Source organism: Elephantulus edwardii, unplaced genomic scaffold, assembly GCF_000299155.1.
Source record: "Elephantulus edwardii isolate Elephantulus edwardi_28Jun2011 unplaced genomic scaffold, EleEdw1.0 scaffold00028, whole genome shotgun sequence".
NCBI classification, from domain to species: domain Eukaryota; kingdom Metazoa; phylum Chordata; class Mammalia; order Macroscelidea; family Macroscelididae; genus Elephantulus; species Elephantulus edwardii.
This window is the reverse complement of record NW_006399778.1, coordinates 16,365,245-16,388,309: the sequence shown is the minus strand read 5'-3', so window position 1 is coordinate 16,388,309 and position 23,065 is coordinate 16,365,245. Positions and strand designations below refer to the sequence as shown.

The window sequence follows — 23,065 nt, the reverse complement described above, 5'->3', positions numbered from 1 at the left end:
GACAGCACCTTGGCGTCTCCCCCCATCATCTACCCCATTGAGTCATGGCAGGCCCTGTTAGGGCAGTCAGAGCTGTTAGTAATACTTTTTGTCTCAGGACTACAATGTCATTCTGGTTGTCAGCCAGTGAGTCAACCCCTGACCCATGGTGACCTCCCCCCGCCCCGTGCTCAAGGGAGCGATGCCCTGGCCAATCCTGTGCCCTCCCCGGGACCCATTGCAAATTGCACCATTGTGATCCATAGGGTTTTCACTGGCAGACTTTTGAAAGTAGATTGCCAGTCCTTTCTTCCTAGTCTGTCTAAGTCTGGAAGGCCTGCGGAAACCTGGTCAGCATTCTAGCATCACACCAGACTGCTGACAGATGGGAGGTGATTGAATATGAAGTGTATTGGCTGGGAATCAAACCTGGATCCCCCACATGGAAGGTGAGAATTCTACCGCTGACCCACCGCAGGCCTCAGTGTCATCATCTGAGGTGGAGTTGATGATTGCTTAGCCTGCTGGCACCGGTAAGGCCTCTCACGAGATTTGTTGTCTGAGCTCCAGCCTCCCTGAAAGAGGCCTGAGGGTCGGCTGGTTCTGGAAAACAATGGCAAACCAGTCTCAATCTTCTGGAAGCCATGTGTCTCTAGAAAGAAGAGTACTGGAAGCCAGCGCTGCAGGTTGAGGGTGACAGGTTGGGGGGAAGGGAGGCCAGAGCCTCTCTCCCTCCACAAGACAAACTAGACTAGGCTTTATGCTGCACCCCCCCCCCTCTGTGCTTGGCCTCCACAGATCCCAGAGATTCGCTGGCTCAGCCTCCTGGGAACTGGGCTTCACTGGCGTGGGTACAGGGGTGCTGAGGAAGGAGGACTGAGGACCTTTCACCCCAGGAACTCCTGGTTTGCTCATTTAATCTAAGAGCCTGTCCTTGCCCTGGACTGATGGAGACAGTGCTCTTTGGTTAGCTTGTCTGCAGGGGAGCTGCAGCTTCTTCTCTTGGGGTCTGCATCCACCCCCTCTTCTGTGAGCACTGCCTTCCTGTGCTGGCCCCTCACCCACTGGCTGCCTCCCCTGTGCCTTTCCCTCCCTTGCACGTTGCATGTGCAGCTCAGCATCTGAGTCCTGCTCAGGAAAAGACATTTTGTTGGACATCTCAGTCTCACTCTCCTGAACTTGAAGTCTGGTTAGAATGAGCACTGAGTTCATTAGTTTGACTCCCTATGGAGACCCTCCCCCCACAAGCTGCTTTAGCTCTTTCTTTATCTTGGTGTGAAATCTCTTGGTAAACTGAGTGGAGTTAGGGCCCAGGCCAGGCTGTAGACACCCACTTCAAATATCTGGGTCAAGAAACGGAGCCTCATTACGCATCTCACTCACTGAGCCCACCTCAGGCTGTCTGGGCCGGATCAGGAACCTAGTCATTTGATACATGATAGAACTTCTTTCAAAGGTAAATCTGTGTCATCAGCTCACCCCCTTTCAGTACTTAAAATGTAAACTAAAAAAAAAAAAATGTAAACTGTTCGCTATGAACTTGGAGGCAGCCCTGCACAGTCAGTTGGGGCCTGCCTCTCCCACCTCTTCTCAGACCACTGCTCTTCCTTGTCTCTTCTGACATTTCAATTGCTCAAGGTCATAGAGAGTTCTTGTGCCCCAGGGCCTTTGCACTTACTGTGCCCTGTGACAGAAATGCCCTCTCCCATCGTCCCCAAGCTGATTATGCCTCTGACCAAATGCCACTGCCTCCCTGTAGAGACCTAACAGCTAAGGGGTGCCTGGATTTTTCTGTGTAGTAGTCACTATGGATATTTGAAGGAAGGAAAACAAAGGTTGGTTGGTTTGGGCTCTTGTTCCACGAGAACAGGCCCCTTAGTTATCTTTCTCACCTGTATTCCCAGCACCCAGGCTTCGCCTCACATAATTTGGGCTTGTTACTAGGAGGGGCTATTCCTTGGAGGACATGATGCTGGGAAGGGTGGAGGGTCGGCGAAGGAGAGGAAGCCCCTCAACCAGCGGGTTGACACGGTGACTGCTGCAATGGGCTCTTGTGTGTCAGGAAGTATGAGGATGGTGCAGGACAGAACAGGGTTCAGATCTTTTGTTCCTAGGGTTGCTGTGAGTCATACTTGACTCGGCAACATCTAATAACACCAACAAGCACCATGCCAGGCACATAATAGGCGTTCAGGAGCATCTGTTAAATGAACAAGACCATCCTAGGCACAGGGCCAGGACAGGGCTTCCCTCCCCCTGTCGTCTATAAGCCTCCTGACATCTCCATTTACAAGCAGGGAAACTGAGGCCCCAGGCCCGTGGTGTCACTGGAAGCATGCAATTTAACAGCGGATCTGATTGTAAATACACTTTTAAGCTAACGTCTTCCTGCTGTCTTGGGCTTGTACCGATAACACATGCTATTTATGAAACAAAAAACTGGAAAGGAAGGAAATTACCAGGTGCTGCCACCTGGAACAGCCCGCAGTATGCAGGTCCCTCCTCCCAGTGCCTGCTCCTCCCCCCCTTCTGGCTGCGGCTGGTTTTTACTTAACTTATTTGTTTTTATGTTAAAATGTTATCATAGCGTTCCCATTGCTTGATGCTCATCACACAATCTCAATAAACACAGTTTATTTTAAAACTAACTGTGATGCAAACACACACAATAAAGCCTTCTCCAAGTCAACAGTTTCCACACGTCAGTGACGTTGATTGCATCCTTCCTGCTGATAGAGCCTTTGCCACCACATTATCCTACCGTTGCCGTAAACTCATTGCGCCTTAGAGGAGAGAATAGCTCCTCCCTTTCCCCAGCCTCCCACCCCTGGTCACCACTACTGGGCTTTGGTTTCTGCTTGCTCCCCCTCTAGGTGAGATCCTACAGCATTCGTCCTTTTGTAACTGGCTTATTGCCCCCGTGATTCTCAGGGATTGTCTGTCAAGACCTCATTTCTCTTGATGGATTGCGTTTCTCTTATCCATTGTATGCATATACCACGCATTGTTTAGTCATTTGTCTGCCGACAGACATTCCTGTTGTTGCCACCTTTTGTCTGCTGTGAAAAGTGCCACAGTGAACATTGGTGTAACACCCAGCCTTGAATGGATGTGGGCAGGCCAGCAGTGGGGACCTGGCATCTCCCAGCGCTTGGGCGTTGAGGTGGTTTCTCGTGTTATGTGTTTGAGGCGTCTGTCGCTGAATAGTGACAGCTAACTGTTGTCGATGAGGTTCCTCTGTCTATCCAGTCATTCCTTTTACCAGGCTGGGACCCACAATCAGGGAAACTGAGGTTCCCACACCACGCAGGTGCTGAGTGAGGGGCCTCAGTCTCCATCTCTGTCCTCAGAGTTCATCAGAGCTGAAAAAAAGTGATGTCAGTGCCACTGGGCTAGACGCGGGTGTCTCGCAGGAGGAGGGGCCGGTCACAGGTGGCTGGGGCAAGCTCCAGGGAAGAGGATTGTTGCCTTGAGACCAAGGCTTCAGAGATTTAAGAGCTGTTCCCAGGAGCACAGAGGGTGGTTCAGGTTGTGGAGGGGGACATCAGAGGGCTGAGCATGGCCACATGGATACCTTAGGCATCAGTGCAAGCCCACGCTTCCTGTGGCTCAGTGTTGAGGTGGGAGCCAGGGTGGAACGGGAACGCGAGGTGCTGAGTTCAAGAACTTGCGCTGTCTCCTGCAGTGCATGGGGAGTTTGGCTGTTTGTACCCTCTCTTACTCAAAAAAGAAGGTGCCTTTGGATGCTGTTTTGTTTTACAAGATCAAAATAGTCCATTACTGTTGCTGAGTACCGTGAAACGGATTCCAACTCACAGCGACCCCATGTGACCAAGTAGAGGGCTTACTTTGCTATAGTCCATATGAAAGCAGCTCTCCGTGTCGTTCTTCTGGGGAGCCACTGCATAGATTTGAACCACCAATCTTCAGGTTAGCAGCTGAATGCTTAAGTGTTTCCCCATCAAGGTTCCTTGAAGTATCTCTATAAACCATAAAAGAAAAAGAAAATGGCATGGAATGGCTTATCGCCAAAGGCCTTTACCCCGTCCCCATCCCCAGTCCTGCTTTCTAGGATAAAAACCCTTTTTGCCAGTTCTATTTTTAACCCACCTGGCACTTTCTTACAGCTCTAATTTGTTTCCTCTGCCGTGGCTTGATTTATAAACGCGCGCACGTTATCTGTTGACTCCCCTCCGTGAAAGACAAGGGTTTGGCTGACGCTCCCCACCGCCCTCCGCAGCAGGCCTGGTGGTCACCTTTATAACTTTAGAATCTGCAGAGGCCTCTCTTCCTGGTGCCTTTGGCCCTGGCTGTCCCTGACGTGAGCTGAGCTTATACAGCGTGTCTTTCCACACATGAGTGTTCCTCCACGTGACCTCCCTTTGTGGACAGTTGCTGTTGAGTTGGTCCATGATTCATGGTGACCCCTGACCCCGGACAACCTCAGTGGAAGGGAAAAAACTGCTCCTCAGTCCTGTGCCGTCCCTGTGGTCAGTCATGATTGCTGTGATCATAGGGTTGTCATTGACTGGTGGCAGATGGCCAGGCCTTTCTTCCTGCTGCATCTGGAAGTTCTGCTGAAATTTGTCTGGCATCATGATGGTATATAAGCTTCCGCTGATGGACAGGTGTGCATGAGGTGCATCTGCCATGAATCGAACACAGGTCTCCGGCCTGCAGGGTAGGAGCTCGGCTGCTGACCTCTCAGTGCACTGTCTGACATCACAGTAGTAGCTTGAAGTTGGCCCTGTTGGGAGTATTTACGTCATGGAATCTGGCAAACAGAATGGATCAGAAATAGTTTTGCCCCCCCCCCAAAAAAAACCAAACAAAAAACCAAAACCAAAACCAAAAAATCCCCAAACAAAGAAAAATATAGCTTTGTCCCTCCCTACCATCCTCAGAGCACCCCAGCACCCCACCATTAGACTTCGGGGTTTTTCCTCCCAGTCCTGAGTCCAGGCTGATACGGTGAGCCTTACTCTTGAAGACCAAGTCACTGCTGTCATAGGAGGAAGAAGGGGTGTCCAGAGTGGGTCTGGCACCCTCAGGCCTTTGGAGTCTGAGGCTCTGCTGGCAGGCTCAGCACTGAAACCCCTGTTTTGTGCCGCAGCAAAGCTTTGAGGCGCACCAGGACGAGGCAGTGAGCGTGACGCACATGGTGAAGGCGGGCAGTGGCGTCTGGATGGCCTTCTCCTCCGGCTCCTCCATCCGCCTCTTCCACACCGAGACCCTGGAGCACCTGCAGGAGATCAACATCGCCACCAGGACCACCTTCCTCCTGCCAGGTGAGCCCACCGGTCTGGCTGGGCACTGAGGCCAGAGAGCGAGGGGTGGACAGTCGGGGTGTGGGGGCGGAGGGACTGGTGGCTAGAGGTGGAGGGAGGGGACTTGAACATGGGGACCATCCAGACCACGGGGGCCGTGCCAGGCAGAACTCCCAAGTCTCATAGTAGCCTTTGTCAGAACTGAGCTTCAGGAGGGCGACATCCCTCCTCAGGTGTGGGGGGGTCAGCACTTCAAGGGTGTGAGGTTCCTCCCCAGGTGTGTGGGGCCAGCATTTAAGCAGTGTGAGGTTCTTCCCCAGATGTGGGGGTCAGCACTTCTGGGAGGCAAGGTCCCTCCTCAGTTGTGGGGGGGGGCAGCACTTCTGAGGAGTGAGGTCCCTCCCCAGGTGTGGGGGGCCAGCACTTCAGAGGGGCAAGGTCCCTTCTGAGGTGGGGGCAGCACTTCTAGGAGGTGAGGTTCCTCCCCAGGTGTGGGGGGAGCAGCCCTTCTTGAGGGTGAGATTCCTCCTCAGGTGTGGGGGCCAGCACTTCTGGAGAGTGAGGTCCTTCCCCAGGTGTGTGGGGGGGCAGCACTTCTGGAGAGTGAGGTCCCTCCCCAGGTGTGGGGGGCCACCACTTCTAGGGGGTGAGGTCCCTCCCCACGTGGGGGCACAGTATTTGGACCTAGAACTGTTCTTCCTGTTGTCCCCCATCCCCTCTCCTGCATCCACAGCGACTTGGGGCTCCCAGAAGTGAAGTTCCCCAGGTCATATGAGACCCCAGTCCCATGGCTTTCCTGGCCTTTACTATCGCGGTATTCATAATGACCGAAACTCCACCCACCCCAAATTCTCTTCAGATTGAGGTGAAGAAAGAAAAGTAAGGCTAGCTAAGGGTCTCTGTCCTTGGAGGTCTTTATGAGAAAGGAACATGCCCCTCCTTCTCGTGGCCACGGCAGTTGGGTGGCCCCCCTGTGCCGCCTCTGCCTGCCTGCTTGTGAGGAGGCGTGAAGAGGAATGATGAAGGATTAGGATGGTCACTCATCCAGTCTCACCGCTGTCTGAGTCCACTGTGGGCTTGTGGCAGATGCCACTTGTCCTCTGTTTCCCCAGACCCTGCCGAGCTGGCTTTGGAGCCGAGAACAGAACCCAGCAGGCCTCAGTTTACCCTGCTCCCCACTCCAGGCCAGACTCCACCCAAGAGACTGACCCTTGCACAGGAAGTCTGGGAGGACCCGGTTGTCCTGTCCAGGAATCAGGGCTGGATTCAGCAGCTGGGAGAACCGAGGGCTTTGGGGCCAGGGAACCAGCCAGGCTGGAGGCACAAGGCTGACTGTTACAAGGGCCCTGCAAATGGGCTGTGGCAGGGATGGAAGCAGCCATACGCTGGGCTGAGGCCTGAGCTGCCTGTCTTTGTGAGTCTGGACCAAGTACAGGCATAATATTCCATACTCCCGGGTTTTGAGAAGCCTCTGTATCACCCAGCCGTGAAACCTATGCTGCACCTGGGTGTGTCCTTTGCTGGGTTTTTGTTTGCATCTGGTCCTGAATTCATTGAGTCTCCTCAGAAACCTGACGGAGGGTTGCTGTGAGTCTAGACCAACTCAATTGTATTAATTTTTTGTTGTTGTTATTTTTGTTTTGTAGTGAGTTTTTAAGACCCTTGACCAAAGCAGGTGATGGTTACTAGCAAGACCAAAACCCATCACAATAGCCCTCTCCTGAGCCATCCTTTGAGCTAGACCCCAGGGTTTCATGAAGTACAGCGTCTCGCCGCCTCACCAGAGCCCCAGGAAGTGGAGAATATCCCTGTTTTACAGGTCCACAAACTGAGATTTGCTAGGCAGGGGTGCAGCTGGTCCCAGGGCATGAAGCAGGCTAGATGGAAACGTAGGAGTCACACTAGGTGGGCTGCATTTCAGAGTCCCACTGTGTGAATCTTGGAGAGAATGATTCAAGGTTGGTGGGACATGGGCTGGAACCCAGGCTCGACCACCTGCCTGCTGGTGATCTCAGGTGAGTCTCTGAGGTGAGGTGTGGGGTGGGAGAGCTGTGTGAGGAGGGCCCCTGACCAGGCCTGGGGCGTACGAGGTACAGGATGCGAGTGAAATGCCCACCTGCTAATGTGTTGTTTTTTTTTCTCCTTGAGAGGGGCAGACGTGAATGGAACCAGTGCGAAGGGCTTTTTCTTTTAATTTCTTTCCCAGCTTCAATTGCATTTTATTTTATAGTATTTAGCCATTATGCGCGTTAAATCCACTTCCACTACAATAAAAATCTTCTCTGTATCACAAAAATATTTCCACATTTATGCTGATAGCTAAATTATTTCAAGTTAGAGGAACAACAACAAAAACCAGATAATCTTCTGGGCCTTTTTAATCTCCTCAGCTCATGTCGTGAGGTCCCAGGGAAGCAAGAGAAGTAGCGAGTCTGTGGAGCGATCAAGGCAGGCCGCTCGCCCCCGGCCCCCAGCTGTAGGTAGAGAACAGAGAAGCAGCAGCCGTGGCTGTGGACACTGGCTTTGCTGTGTGTGTTTAAAACACATTTCACGTCCCTGAACTTGCTTGTTCTCTGCAGTTACCCTTTGAGGAAGGAAAGGCATTCGTTACTGTTAAGATTATTTTAGAGGCAGGTAAATTGAGGCCCAGGGAAGAAGAATGATTGGCCTGGAATCACCCTGTTGTCAAGGTCAGAGGCAGGACTCAGGGCACAGGCTCAAAGCACAGCCGTTGCATAATAAACCTGCTGCCCAGCTGTGGGCCATCCTTTCGCCTTCTTGGGCCTCAGTGTCTCCCTCTATATGACAAAACCAAAGCCTGGCCACATCTGTTGTCTTAGCATTGATGTCCACTCCTGGCGCCCCTTGTGTTACAAAGTACAATTGCTTCACAGGGTTTCATGATGGTCTCTTTACAGAGGGAGCTCTGGTGTTGCAGTTCACCTGACAGGGAGTTTCACTGCTAACACAGACAGCCTTTCTGGCGGTGTGACTCCGTCAGTGGCTCCTCAAGAGGAAGATGGGTGGGCAGTCTCCTCCCATGCAGTTTATAGCAACTCACCTGAAGGTCAACTGTGCACTGGTTCTGATTCTTAGCAGTGAGCCGAGTTAAATGGATTTTTTTTTTAGGGAAACAGATTGCCAGGGCTTTCTTGCATAACACTGGTGGGTGAGTTTGAACGGTCAACCTTTAGTGGCTCAGCAGAGACGGTTTGCTCCACCCAGGGACCTATCTGTAGGGTAGATAAGAAACTGTAGAGTGGACAGGCCCTGCTGGAATCCCAGGTCTGCTGCTTCCAGCTCTGGTGTCCTTCCCTTGCAAGATTGCTCTGTGTGTTCTGTGAAATGATGCCAGGACAGTGCCCATGGTCCCTGGCTCAGTCTGTGAAGGGGCCACATACCACTTTGCCATCTTCATCAGCCTCATCTTCACATCACACGAGCTGTGCCAGCCGTGCCTTTTCTGGGCACTCCTTGTTCAGTCCGTACAGTGGAATAGACAGAGGTGACTACTCAGCGACCCCTGACCCAGATCCTGCCCTGGCCAGTTCCTGCGAGCAGGGTTTTCCAAAAGCCCCAAGAGTTACTTCCCTTAATCCTGACCTTCCCTAAATAACAACGCTGAAGAGCTGGAGCCTGCAGGCTAGGCCTACCCAGGTCCCCCTAAATCTGAGCGGAACCCCTCTGGATCCAGTCCAGCTTAAACAGGATGTTGTTGTTGTTATGTGCCGTGGAGTCGTTTGCGACTCATAGCGACCAGGGGATATTCAGAGCGTGCAGGGCAGCCTCGCCCCACCTTGCATTGTGCCTTTACAGAACAACAAAGCAGAATTCTTCAATTCTTTATTAGAGATATTTTTAAAAGGCTTTTAAGTATTTTTTTTCCTTCACCAAATGAAATAATTGCATGATTAGTAATAAATTTGTTCCTCCTGTAAGTGTGGATTTTTTTTTAGGGCGTGTTAAAAATTTATCACGCTTCCTTCCCCCCGACCCCTCTCTTCCACTGGAGTTCCCAACTGGTATTAATGCATTTTTTTAAACCTAAACTCCCCCCTCCTTTTAACTAGACAGGTCATTAATAAAATGTTCTCCGAGAGCCTGAGCTTTTTAAAGTTGTATATCTCCAGATAGATGGCTTGGGTGAGGCGCGCACTGCTGCATTAAGTCTCTGTGATAAAATATTTATCCACCATTAGAATTTTTTTTTTCCTTTCGGACTGTTTGTGAAAGTGTCTCGCTCTTTTCCTCGGGGCGGAGGGGGTGGAGGAAGGACCCAAATGAGGCTTCCAGATGAAGTCATTTCTCAATTCCAGAACACTCGCTTGGTTTCTCACCCGCCTTCCTTCCATTTGCCAGTGCTTGGCCATGCGGTGGGGCTGAGAGGACACAGGGACAAGGGGAAATGGTCTCCTGCCGGTCTCAGGGCCCCCTGGGCCTTAGACAAGGACGTGAGAGGCACAGGAGGTGGAAAATCAGGCCCCGTTCCCTCTCCCAGCTTCAGTGTTTGTGTAGGTTTATGGCTCTGACGGAGCTGCTCCTCCCACATTACACCTCAGTCCTCGGTAGCCAGAGCCATTACCGTAATAGCCTCCGTTTATCGATTGCATGCACTGTCTAGGTGGAGAGCCGTGCTCAGCTTTGTGTACGTACAGATGTATCCACGTGTGTGGGCAGAGATACCTGTTTCTAATAATCACAAAACAGCAAGGCAGGTTTGTCCTACTCACTGATCAGTGGGAGAAAATGACTTGTCCAGATGCACACAGCTGATAAGTGACATCAGCACTCATGTCCTCTTCCCCCTCTCTCAACTCATTTATTTATTCGTTTGTTAATTCACAGTTAGGGGTTTCCCCAACCCATTTTGTTATTTATTCCAGCTAGAATGTCTATTTTTAAAATTCTGGTGAAATACAGAAAGAATCTCTGAGGGGCAGAGATCATTAAGCACTCAACTGCTAGCCAAAAGGTTGGCAGTTTGAGTCCACCCTGAGGTGCCTCAGGAGACAGGTGTGGGCACCTGCTTCCAAAAGGTCATGGCCTTGACACTCCGCAGAGCAGAACTTGAGGACATTGGGTCACTGTGAATTGGAATTAATTTAGGGCAGCCTGCACCAATAATGACAAAATATACACAGCGTAAAATTTTGCCATTTTAGTCATTTTCTAGTGTATTGAGTCAGTGGTGTTGATCACACTGTTTTAAAAACATTTTTATTACCCCAGCCAGAAGCTCTGTACCTGTTAAGTAAAGCCCTCTATTTCTTCTTTCCTCCTAGTCTGTAAATGTGCCTCTGGAACTGTAACAACCACCAATCTTTCTGTATCTGCTTGTCTGTTCAAGATAAGCCATATATATCAAACCATACCACAGTTGTTCTTTTGTATCTGACTGACTTCACACACACGTTTTTAGTTGTACCAGAGCTCTATTTCTTTTTATGGTTCAGTAATTACAAGGAGTGACCAGTCGTTGAAGAGGGACATCATGCTTGGAAGGGTGGAGGGACTGAGAAAGAGAGGGAGACCATCGATGAGATGGATTGATACAGTGACTGGGGTAGTGAGGGTGGGTGTGTCGGTGATAGTAAAGTTGTCACAGGATAGAGCAGGCTTCAGGGCTATTGTACATCGGGGCACTATGAGTCACAACCATCTCGACGGCACATAACAGCAATCTTCCCTTGTATTGATGGATCCCATTTAGTTTATCTATTCATCTGTTGGTGGATCTTTTAGCTGTTTTCACCTTTTTGTGTGTGTGTGTGTGTGAGTGTACCGTCAAATCAGATCTGACTGGTACAGGAGGAGATTGTCCCTCCTTTTCCCGGCAGAGCATCTGGTGGATTCGAACCGTGAGCCACTGGGATTGTAGTTGCAGCTCCTTGCCACTAGGCCACCAGAGCTCCCCTGTTTTCACCTTTTGACTCAGCTGGGGTTTTTTTTGAGTGAGGCAATTTTTTTGTTAGAACAAAGGGACGCAGCATAGTTTGAAATCAGGAAAAGTGTATGTCAGGGTTGTCGTTTTCAAGGCTGCTTATTCAATGTGTATACAAAGCTAATAGTCAGAGAAGTTGGACTGTACAAAGAAGAATGTGGCATGAGGGTTGGAAGAAGACTCACTAGCAGCCTGCAGTAGGCAGATGGCACAGCCTTGCTTGCTAAAAGTAAGAGGACTTGAAGCACTTAGTGAAAATCAGACCTATAGTATAGATTACACTTCCACATAAAGAAAACGAAAAATTCTCACAGCTGGACCAATCTATAACATTATAACAAGTGGAGACAAGTTGTCCAGGATTTCATTTTACTTGCATCCACAATCACGACCCATGGAAATTAGCAGTGAAGAAATCAGACAAACCTATTGCATTGGGCAAATCTCCTGCAAAAAACTTCTTTAAAGGTTTAAAGAGGCGACTTTGAGGCTATGCATGCACCTGACCCAGGCCATGTTCTATTCAACTGCCTTCTGCACATCTGAAGCTGGACAGTTGATAAGGAAAACCAGAAAGGTAGTGGTGCTGATGAAGATATTGAATAGACCAGGGATTGCAGGAGAGCAAACATGTCTGCCTGGAAGAAGGAGGATGGTGAGACTGTGTCGCAGGTATTTTGGACATGTTTTCACGAGGGCCCAGTCCCGGGAGAAGGATACCAGGCTTGGTGATGTTGAGGGTGAACAAAATAGAGGCAGACACTCAATAATATCGACTGACACAGTGAAGGCTCTAGCGGACATGAACTCACAAGAAAGCATTTGTGGGGAGGGTGATGGACCGTTCTCTGAGTCAGAGCCGACCCAACGGACCTGACGGCACCTAGCAGTAAGCTCTGTGCCAGGGCACGCCGCCAGGAATCAGGGGTCAGTGTTAACAGGGCACTGTCCTCAGAGACCTTACCACCTTAGTTTCCTGAGGCCACCATAACAAACTGAGTGTTAAAGCAATATAAAGTAAAAACAATCAAAACAATATAAAGTTACTCTTGGAGGTCCGATGGCTTGAGTCTAAGCTCGGGTATTGGCAAGGGCTGTGCCTTCTCTCTGATGACTCTGGGGGAGTCTTCTTTGCTTCTTCTGGCTTCTGGTAGTCTTGGACATTCTTGGCACGTGGCAAGTGGTACCACTCCAACCTCTGTATCCTTCCTCACATGGCCATCTTCCCTTAGCTTCTATTTCCGTGTCTCTTCTCCTTTCTTAAGTACAATAGCCATATTGGATTTGGATCACCCTACAGTAGTATGAATGACTTCATGCTATGGTTCCAACTCATAGCGACTGTCTTTACAAGAGACTGCCTATCTTGCTCCCTCAGAGAGCCAAGTGGATTTGAACTGCTGACCTTTTGGATAGCAGTCTGGGACACTATGCACCATGCCACTAGGACTCCTTCATGTTACCTACTTATACCTGCAAAGATGATTCTTCCAAACAGGATCACACTTGTGGGTACCAGGGTGAAGGCTTGAACATGATATTTTGTTGTTAGGCGCTGTCGAGTTAAGTACGTCTCATAGCAACCCTGTGAACAACAGATCTGAACATTTTTTTTTTAGATCTGAACATTGATCTGTCCTGCGTCGTCCTCATTGTCTCTGACCCACTTGATGTATATTTTAGGGTGACACAGTTCCACTCAGAATATAATGTTATGTGGGGGTAGAGAGTAAAGAGAGGAGTGAGGTGGTCAGAGACCTTGGCCCAGTGGCAATGAGTGGGAGATGACCTCAGGTGCTTTACTGCTGTGGGCCCTCACAGGGTTAAAGCTGGGCTTTAACTCCACTGGCTTTGTCTGGGCAATGCAGGGGAAAGAAAGAGGTGCAGTTTCATGGAGTCCTGGGTACTGTCTGTGGCTTGTTTCCAGTGGAGCTGCTTCTCCACTCTGAAGCCATACTATGTGGGTGTGGCTGTCTGAGTTCCCATCACGTCTCCTGGCTCCCCCATCCGCCTGTCTCCTCTCCCATGTCTCCTGTGCCTCAAACAACACCGCCCCCCCAACCTGCTCCTCTTCATCTCGGTTGACGGTACCACCACCCTCCAGCTGCTCGAGACAAGAAACCTCTGAGTCGTCCTTGATCCCCTCCTACGCGTGCCTCCCGCTCTGCTCTGTCAACAGGCCTGTCGGTTCTGCTTCAAAACATCCCCGGAACGTGTTGGCTCCTCATCATTTTGCTGCCACCTCAGAGCCCCAGCTGCCGCCAGCCCTGCTGAGATGACTCGGGAGCCGGCTCAGTGGTCCCCTCGCTGCTTCTCCGCGCCCTCGCTGTCTATCCTTCCTCTCGCTGCAGCCTCAGTGCTCCCCCCAGATCAGATTGCTTCACTGCCCTGCTTAGACCCCGGTAGAGTCTCACTGTGCTGGAGATGCAGAGGTGGTGCAGCCCTTATTTCTAACACCCCGCAAGTCTGGCCCTGCCCTCTGACCCCCTTGCCCACTGTGCTGACCATCTGACTGTTCTGTGCCATGGACACCCATTCTCATCACAGAGCCTTTGCACATGCTGCCCCCCCCCCAGGTCTTTATACGGCTACCTCCTCCTTGGCATCTGTATCTCACCTGCTCACAACTGCTCCCCTTCTGTCCTCTGGGACAACAACGTAAGAATGGAGCCCTAGGATCTTTCCACCCTTTCTTCTGCATCACCCCATTTTATCTACTTCATAGTGCTTATGTTTTTTGTTTATGTTTTCGGTTCCTTTGTCTCCTCTCTAGGTCTGCACCATTCCATATAGCTACTATTTTTCACTAATTGGAATGAAATAAATTAAATAGTCAGCTCTTTAGTTCTGCTAGTCACAGATCAAGTCCTCAGAAGCCACACGTGGCTAAGCTAAGCTACTGACTTGCACATCATGAAAACATTTCTGTTACAGAAAATTCTAGAATTTTTTTTTCTCAAGAGTAGAAATAGAGTGTGTCTGGTTCCAGTGTGTCTTGTACTACCAAGCACAGACTCACACACTGGAGATGTGTGGGGCTGGGTGAACAGATCCCTGAGATGTTTTGCTGTTTGCAAATAGACTTGCAAATGATACCATTTGCAGTAGATTGTGAGGGGGGTGCCTTCCTCTGTGGGTGTTTACAGAGCAAGAGAACACTGCATGGTTTAAAATCAAGAAGAGTGTGCATTAGAGCTATATCTGTTCTCCATACCTATTCATTCAGTATGCTGAACAAATCATAAGAGAAGTTGGACTCTATGTAGAAAAAGATGGCATCAGGTTAAGAGGAAGACACATCAACAGCCTGCTTTATACAGATGAAACAACTTGCTGAAAGTGAGAAGGACTTGACGCGCTTGCTGCAGAAGGTCAAAGACTTCAATGTGGATTATGTCTCAACATCAAGAAGACAAAAGTCCTCTCCACCAGGCTCATAGGCAACCTTATGTTAGATGGAGAAGAGACTGAAATTGTCAACTATTTCGTCTTACTTGGATCCACTGTCAACGTCCTTGCACCAGTAGTCAAGAAATCAGAAGACATACTGCGTTGGGAAGGCCTATTGTCAACTCCCTAGAGTACTGAGGAGCAGTGATGTCAGTGTGAAGATTCAGATGCACCTAATTCAAGCCATGGTCTTGTCTTTATTTTTCTTTTTCTTTCTTTTTTGGCATATGGAAATTTATTTCTATAACATTTTCATCAACACTTTAAGGTCTTGGCTGTTCCTTCCTGCCTTTGTTTAAGACCAAAAGAGATCCTCTGGCCCCTTTGACAATCTTAAAGCAGCCTCCAGCGGTGTCACCAACAGCATGACCTTTGTGACTGAATCCAGCAACAAGAACATCATCATTTTTACTCGCTAAAATCTGAGCAGCCATCATTCGGTTGATTTTCTGCTGTTCTTGATGAGCGGGACTCCGACACGCTTTCTAATGACGGGATTGGGCTGCTTGGCCTCAACACCCACTTGCCCCAACACAATTCCCTTTGCATGAGAAGTGCCTCCAAAGGGGTTGGCCTTCAGAGCTGTAAGCCACAGTCTTTTCAATCACTTGCTATACATTTAAGAGCTGGAAAATGAATCAAGATGACAGAAGAAGAAAAAAAAATCAATGCCTTTGAGCTGTGGTGTTGGAGAAGAGTACAGGATATCCCACGAACTCCAAAAGAACAAGCGGGTATGTCTTCGAAAAAGTGCAGCCAGAGTGCTCCTTGGAGGCCAGGATGGCAAAGTGTCATCTCACATCCTTTGGACCTGGGAGAGGCTTCCTGCGAGAGGGACGTCATGCTTGGAAAGGTAGAGGGTCAGAGGAAGACCCTCAACCAGAGGGGTTTGCGCAGTGACCGCAGCAGTGGACTCAAATGTGTCAGACATGATGAGGGTGGCACAGGATGGGACAGGGTTCAGCTATGCTGTTCACAGGGTCGCTGTGAGTTGTACTCAACTTGACTGCATCTGACAACAGCAACAGCATGGAGCCACCACGTCCCTGAGACTCGGTCCCCCAGAGGAATCACTAGAGCTGTTGTTAGTTCTGACTTTCAGCTACCCTGTGTCCAATACAGTGATCGTGCTCATCCGCGTAACTACCTCTGCATTTGAGCCGTTGTCAACCTCTCTGTCAGCTCCACTCTCTGCCGACTTGCTCTTTCTCACTTGCCCTGTACATTGTCAGACATGAAGTCTTTTTCTAGGGACCAATCCCTCAGATGCTATGTTCAATGTATCTGAGACAAAGGCACCCCTTCTTCACTTCTAAGGGGTATTCTGGCTGTACTTTTCCTGAAGTAGATGTGCTCCGTCTTCCAGCAGTTCATGGCATATTCAGTATTCTTCAGCAGCACTGTAATTCACGCACCAATTCTTTGGTCTTCCTAATTCATTGTCCAGCTTTCTTATGCATATTAGAGGACTGAAGACATGAGGACTTGGGCCAGATGAACCTGAATTCGCAAAATGACATCCTTGCTTTTTGACACTTTGACAGCACATTTTACGGTTTTCTTCCAGTGCGAGACACTGATTTCTGGACTGCTGCTTCCATGGGTGCCGATTGTGGATCCGAGTGAAAGGAAATAATTGACAGCTTTGATATTTTCTCTGTTCATCATGACGCTGCTTAGTGGTGCAGGAGAATCCTCAGTTAGGACATTTCTTTCCTTTTTTGTGTGTTGAAGTGTAATCCATACCAAAGGCTGAAGTCTTTGATCTTCTTCACTAAGTGCTTCAAGTGGTCTGCCTTCAGGCTGCCATGTGCCGCTCACATGTTGTTAGTGCATCTTACTCCAGCCCTCGTGACATATCCTGCCTGTCACTCAGATTCTTTTGCTCAGCACAGATCGAATCAATCGAGTGAAAGGATGCCAAGCCGTGCTGCATCCCTTTCCTGATTTTAACCCATCCGGTATCCTCTTGTTCTGTTAGAATGACTCTCTCTTCATCTGAGTTTCACACGAGCACAATTACATGTTCTGCAGTTCGCAGTCTTTGTAATGTTATCTGTAATTATAGCTAGCATACGCCCACACATGTGGAGAGTAAGGAACTTAGAGCAGGAAAAGCGCTAGACTGATTAAGATGTGGGCCTGAACTCTCTTCTCATCCTTGTCCTTGTCAGCAGGGTGACCACTGGAAACCTTAATTTCCTCATCTGTAAAATGGGAATAACAAATGGAAACCCAAAATCTCTGTAAATGTTCATTAAAATTAATAAAATTTAATAAAAAAAGAGTTAAAAGAAAAAAAAATAAAAATGGGAATAACAGCTGTGCCTTTCACGGATCTCAACTGGTATAAGACTGTTGGATTTTCAAAACCTCCTCACTGTTGCATCAGAACTGACCCGTAGCTGACCCTCTGTTGGGTCTCCAAGGTGGTGAATCACATGACTGAATGTTGCCTGTCTTTTTTACTCAGAATCACAGGTGAAGTCAAGTCACTAGGCCAGCAGCACGATGGTCTAAAGGCTGTGCCCCAGAGCCCCCGTAGAGCAGGCCTGGCAGTGCTTGGGGAACCTTGAAGCAGCATTACCTCCAAGTGAGGGAGGTTCTGGACTAGCATCTTTAACGCCACCTAGGATCTTGCTAGAAGCTCAGTCTGGAGGCTCCCCCGGGGCAGCCCATTGGTTGGTGTGATCACAAGTCCTCCCGATGCTCGCTCAGGTTTAAGAACCACTGCTGAAAGCAGCATTTCAAATAGAACATGGTATTGCTCTTGCCAGGCATGTGGTATGAATTGAAATTTCCTTTCCAGGGGATTAAACCTCACTGAAAGGGGCAGAAGGATTACATGGGAAGTAAGACTGCCCTGTGGAAAGGCAGGCACGCGATGAAACGAGAGGGGGCTGACAGGGCCATCCACCCTGCGTGCGGCCACGTGGGGCACTGTCCTGAAACAGGGGCTAGCACCCCTTACCTCTCAGCCTGAGATCGCCTCCTGCCCTGCCCCTTGCAGTCCTTTTCCATTGCTCAGAATTGTTTCTAGAATTGCAGAATTATTGATGCCAGTGGGTTGTTGCTGGTATTAAGTGTTGATTCCTGATTCAAGGCAACCTCACACACAACAGAATTAGTTGCTGCCCCATTCTATGCCCTTCCCTTGATCTGACAGACTTTTTATTGGCTGTTTTTCATATATGCATTGCCTGGCCTTTCTTCCAAGTCTTTCATGGTCCGGATCTCTGTTGAAATATTTCAACATCAAGGTGGTGATTGCCCCTGAGGGACACTGGCCTGGAATCAAACCCAGGTCTCCCATGTGGAAAGCAAGAATTCTACCACTGAGCCAGGGTAACCTAATCAGAACTGTTAAAGGACAGAAGCCATACAGCAGATCATGTGATACAGTGTTAGATGGTCATTGACTCATTTCATTCTCAGGCAAGGGCTATGAAACAGTGACATACACAACCCATTTTGTACACGGGGAAACCATGGCACAGAGGGGGTTGGGGCTGGCCCGGCTGTGGCTCAGAAGCTCTCACGTGGCAAAGCCAGTGTCTGAGCCCAGGAGCCTGGGCTCATCCAGGGTCCATGTGCCACAGCCTGTACACTCCACTGCACGCCCCACTGCCCTCTGTGCCATCACTGCTCTTCCTGATGTGAAGAGACAGTGCAGAGAAGAGTGCCGAGAAAGAACTAATCTGGGATGACATCAAGTACATGCCCGTTCCCGGCAGCGGACTCTCCGCCTCACAGTCTAGCCAAGAACGGCAGGAAGTGTCTCGTCCTCTTGGAAGAAGCGCTCACGTCGGCAGAATGTCAGGCTGAGCTGGAAACAGCGCTCGTAGAGGGGCTGTCAGTAGCTTGCCCGCTCGTACTGCTCCCCACCTCTCTGCCAGCCCCCCTCCTCCATGATCCCTCCTCACACCAACATCTGCTTCACCTGCCCTGTCTGGAGACCTGCCCCTGTCCGGTCCTGGGCTGCCCTTGGCCCACTCTGGGTCAGTCGCTGCATTTTGTCTTGTTAACTCGCTGCATCCTCACAGCAGCCCATTTTACAGATGTGGAAGCTGAGGCTGGATGAGTGAACACGCAGCTTCAGCGTCCGGGGGCAGAAGCCAGCTGGGCCAGCTCCGTGCCGGCTGGCCCGTCTGTAACTCCAGGCAGCTCCTTGCTGTCCGTGCAGCAGCAGCTCAGACTGGGCCGGCGTCACCCGTAGAGGGGAGCTGCGTTGCTCACGCTGACCTCTCTCCCTGCAGGCCAGAAGCACTTGTGTGTCACCAGCCTCCTCATCTGCCAGGGTCTGCTCTGGGTGGGCACCGACCAGGGCGTGATTGTCTTGCTGCCTGTACCCCGGCTGGAAGGCATCCCCAAGATCACAGGTGAGTGTCTGGGGTACTGGGGTGATTTGGGCGGTCAGGTGTTTATGCTCTTTTCTGATAAGGGCCCAGTCTCCAGTGTCATCTGACATGATGGGTGGTCCTGTGGCACCTGTCCACAACTGCTGCTGTCAGGTCGGTTCCAGCACACAGTGGCCATGTAGGACAGACGTGAGCTGCCCGTGGGGCTTTCAAGACAGTAAACCTTCATGGCGGCCACTTGCCTCATCTTCCTCCCGTGGTTCAGCTGGTGGCTTCCACCCACCAACTCTTTGGTTCACAGCCAAGCACTTTAACCTCAACACCACCAGAAACCCTCCCCAGGGCACAGCAGAATGCCATCATTCTGGCCCCACAGCCTCTAACCCTTTTTTTTTTAAAAATTTTTGTGTGAGTACAGTCAAATCAGATCTGACTGGTACAGGAGGAGATTGTCCCTCCTTCCCCGGCAGAGCATCTGGTGGATTCGAACCGTGCACCTCTGGGATTGTAGTTGCAGCTCCTTGCCACTAGGCCACCAGAGCTCCCATCTAACCCTTTTTTCATACCTCAGTTTCCTAATCTGGCAAATGGGAACAGTGGTGCCTCCTACCAGGCTGTCTGAGAACTAAGTGATGGCATCTACGTAGAGTCCCTGACACCCCCTCCCCCCAGTAAAGACTCCTCTGGACCCCTTCTGTTCCCTCCCTCCAACAGTCTAAAATGTCCAGCTCCAGGAAGAGAAATAACTCAGCACCCTGCGGGGTCCTTGTGCTTTGCACAGATGAGAAAATGATCTGCCTTGTACCACTGAGACCCTGGACCCTCTGCCTTTATCTGAGAGTGAACAGAAGAGTCCCTCCTCTACCGTGCACAGGACAGCCGCCTCCTAAACGCAGAAATGCCCGGCCGATGATGGCAGTAGGCCGAGGAGCCCTGAGGATAAACCAGAGCTTGAGCCTTCCACAAAGGAAGCTCTTCCCAGCACTGACATTTCCTCCTGTCATCACATGAGGCATTGTGCTCATTCCAGGGGCAGTCCTGGGGCACAGGAGCTTGGGCAGAGACCCTGCCTTCAAGAAGATAACACTCTACTTGGGAGCAGTGTAGTCCTGGGTGGCCACTGCCATGGTGGAGGTGTCCCCGAGGCTGAGGGGCATGGAGACAAGCGTGATCTGCTTATCAGGGGTGAATTTCAAAAGGATTCAGTGTGGAGGAGCTTGAGCTGTGCTCGGAATTCTGTAGACTTGGGGAGAAGGTGCGGCATGCTGGGTGGAGACGGCAGCCTGGGAAAGGCCGGGGGTGAGGTGCCCTGGGCAGGGACTTGCAGGAGTTTCTGACAGTTTTCTTTTTTTTTTTTTAAATTAATTTTTTTATTATTAATTTCAATGAAAATTTACAGACTTTGGATTGTCATTCATTCATTCATTGTTGTACTTTTCTCCCCTCCCAACCCTCCCCCACCCCAGTACACTCCCCTCTTGGAAAAGTAAAAGAAAAATTCTTTCATTGTTTTACAATCCCTCCCTGACAGCTTTCTTGAGTGCTTTATGAGGTTCAAGGGCGGAGTGGTGTAAGCAGTTGACATGCTGGGCTGCAAAGTTGTAGGTCTGAGTTCACCAGAGGTACCCCGGGAGAAAGGCCTGGTGATCTCCAGCCTAAAATCTCAGATGGTGAAAACCTCCTGGCCCACAGTTCTACTCTGATGCTCGTGGGGTTACCAGGAATGGAGTCAACACAAATGCAGCTGCTTTGGGGCCCGTTCATGCCACCTGCAAAGAAGGCTGGTGGGCTTGCTAGCCCTTCTCTAGACCCCTGGCCTCTGGGAGCATTTCTGTATAGGTGACAATAGAGAAGGAAAAAAAAAGGCAGCATAAAGTTCTCAAGAGTGAGATGTGGATGCTGTCCTTACTGCTCTGGGCCTGTCGGCCCCTCTCCCGCTTGAAAGGTTTCAAATCGAAGCCAAGAACCACACCGAGGTAGAAACATTTCAAACATTAATCAGAGTTTATTGCATGTCTGGCTACTCAGCAAGGGGAGTAGCCCAGGGGGTTGGGCTTAGGGGGTTGATATGGGGTCGTTATAGCGGCTCATTGGGACATAATGCTTCTGGTCTTGGGAAACGGATTCTGGGGAGTGTCCTGACATAGGATTTCTGAGTTCTGGTTTCAGAACAATGTCCTGACATAGGGTTTTCTGGTTTCAGAACAATGTCCTGACATAGGGTTTTCTAAGTTCTGGTTTTAGGGAATGTCCTCACATAGGATTTTCTGAGTTCTGGTTTTGGAAAAGATCCTGACATAGGATTTTTGAGTTGAGCTTCAATCTCCATTTTTGTTTTTAGCCTAACACCCCATTGCCCCATTTTCTGCAGGGAAAGGCATGGTCTCACTCAACGGTCACTGCGGGCCTGTGGCCTTCCTGGCTGTGGCCACCAGCATCCTGGCCCCCGACATCCTGCGGAGCGACCAGGAGGAGGCTGAGGGCTCGCGGGCCAAGGACGACAAGCCAGACGGGCAGCCCCAAGAGCCGGCGCCCGCGCCCGAGAGCCACGTGGGCTGCGAGCTGACCCGCAAGAAGGGCATCCTCTTACAGTACCGCCTGCGCTCCACGGCCCACCTGCCCGGCCCGCTGCTGTCCGTGCGGGAGCCCGCGCCCTCCGACGGCGCCGCCCTGGAGCACAGCGAGGAAGACGGCTCCATCTACGAGATGGCTGACGACCCCGACGTGTGGGTGCGCAGCCGGCCCTGCGCCCGCGACGCCCACCGCAAGGAGATCTGCTCCGTGGCCATCATCTCTGGCGGCCAGGGCTACCGCAACTTTGGCGGCGCCCCAGGGGGCAGCATGAGGCCGGCTCCGTGTGGGGAGACGGACAGCACCCTCCTCATCTGGCAGGTGCCCTTGACGCTATAGCAGCCCCTCCCCACGGGGCACGGTGAGGCTGGGCCCACAGCCTGCGGTTGGGGGGCTCCTTCCAACTGGGGGACCCTGGAAGGGAGCCAGGGGTGGAAACCCCTCCAGAGACCTGCACGGAGCGTTCTGATGGCCTAGACCCACAGCTACCACCTGACAAGAGTGGAAGAAAACCACCTTACCAAAAAAAAATTTTTAAAAAACGCAAAGTTTTCTGGGGAGGGGGCTTGGGGCTTGGGAGAGGGAGGACACCACTGAAGGAAATGGCCTTCTTTTTAAAAACAAAAAAACCTCACAGCTGCCTGGCAAGCCCAGCCCTGCTCATCCCGGCCTGGGGCGGGCCCTGAGGTGCCCAGCACGCTCTCGGCAGGGCATCCGTGTGAGTGGATGAGCGTGTGTGGGCTGGCGTGTGAATATATATAAATACGTATATATGGTGTATATTACATGTGTATAAATAAAGTCTGTACATATCGGAGCACTGGAAGATGCTGAAATAAAAGTGAAGATCATCTGTACCTGAGTTGAGGTTTTCTGCAGTGAGAGGGAGCGTAGGGAGAGCCGGGGAGCAGCTGTCACCAGGTCGGGTTGTTCTGGAACCAGGAGCCACCCTCTAATCTCGGCAGCGATGGTGGTGGCCGGACGCAGGGAGAACCCAGCTTCAGGGGCAGGCTGTGGCACTGTGCCGGCCAACACGGTTATTATTAGCCACATGCGGCTGGTTGGTTTCAAATGAACTCAAATTAAAAATTCAGCTTCTCAGTCGGGTTTGCTGCATTTCAAAGCTGGCCTGAATAGCCCCACGGGGTGAATGAGATGTGACCATATTTACTATTGTATAAAGTTCTCTTCCTGAGAAGGGGCTCCTGGGAGCTTCTTTTCTAAATGTTTTAAAGAAGAGGCAGTCATCCCAACTCTGGAATGATTCAGAGGCAAAGAGAGGGCTGACCGGAGAGGGGAGGGGAGGGAAGGGAGCCTTCTCAGAGGCTGGAGCCAGGGCAGAGGAGACTGGGACTGGGACAGGACTGTTACTGCGGGCAGCAGCTGTCCCTGAGTCTAAGGGGTACCAAGTGACTCCTCCCAGATGGGCCCATAGGAACAGAGCCCTGTGTGCAGGGCAGAATTGGAAGGTGAGTCTGCCCTTGACACTTGGCCCCTTC

At 50.7% G+C, this 23,065-nt stretch overlaps 1 protein-coding gene across 1 annotated transcript in view; it reads left to right on the top strand.

Annotated features, from left to right (window-relative positions):
• The window catches only part of ARHGEF10L (Rho guanine nucleotide exchange factor (GEF) 10-like), a 149,556-nt gene extending 127,651 nt beyond the window's left edge, over positions 1-21,905 (top strand). The window contains exons 24-26 of the mRNA XM_006883599.1: positions 5,093-5,267; positions 18,894-19,016; positions 21,367-21,905. Of these exons, the coding sequence (XP_006883661.1) occupies positions 5,093-5,267; positions 18,894-19,016; positions 21,367-21,905 (837 nt within the window). The remainder of the gene's footprint in view (positions 1-5,092; positions 5,268-18,893; positions 19,017-21,366) is intronic.
• The last annotated feature ends 1,160 nt before the right edge of the window (positions 21,906-23,065 follow it).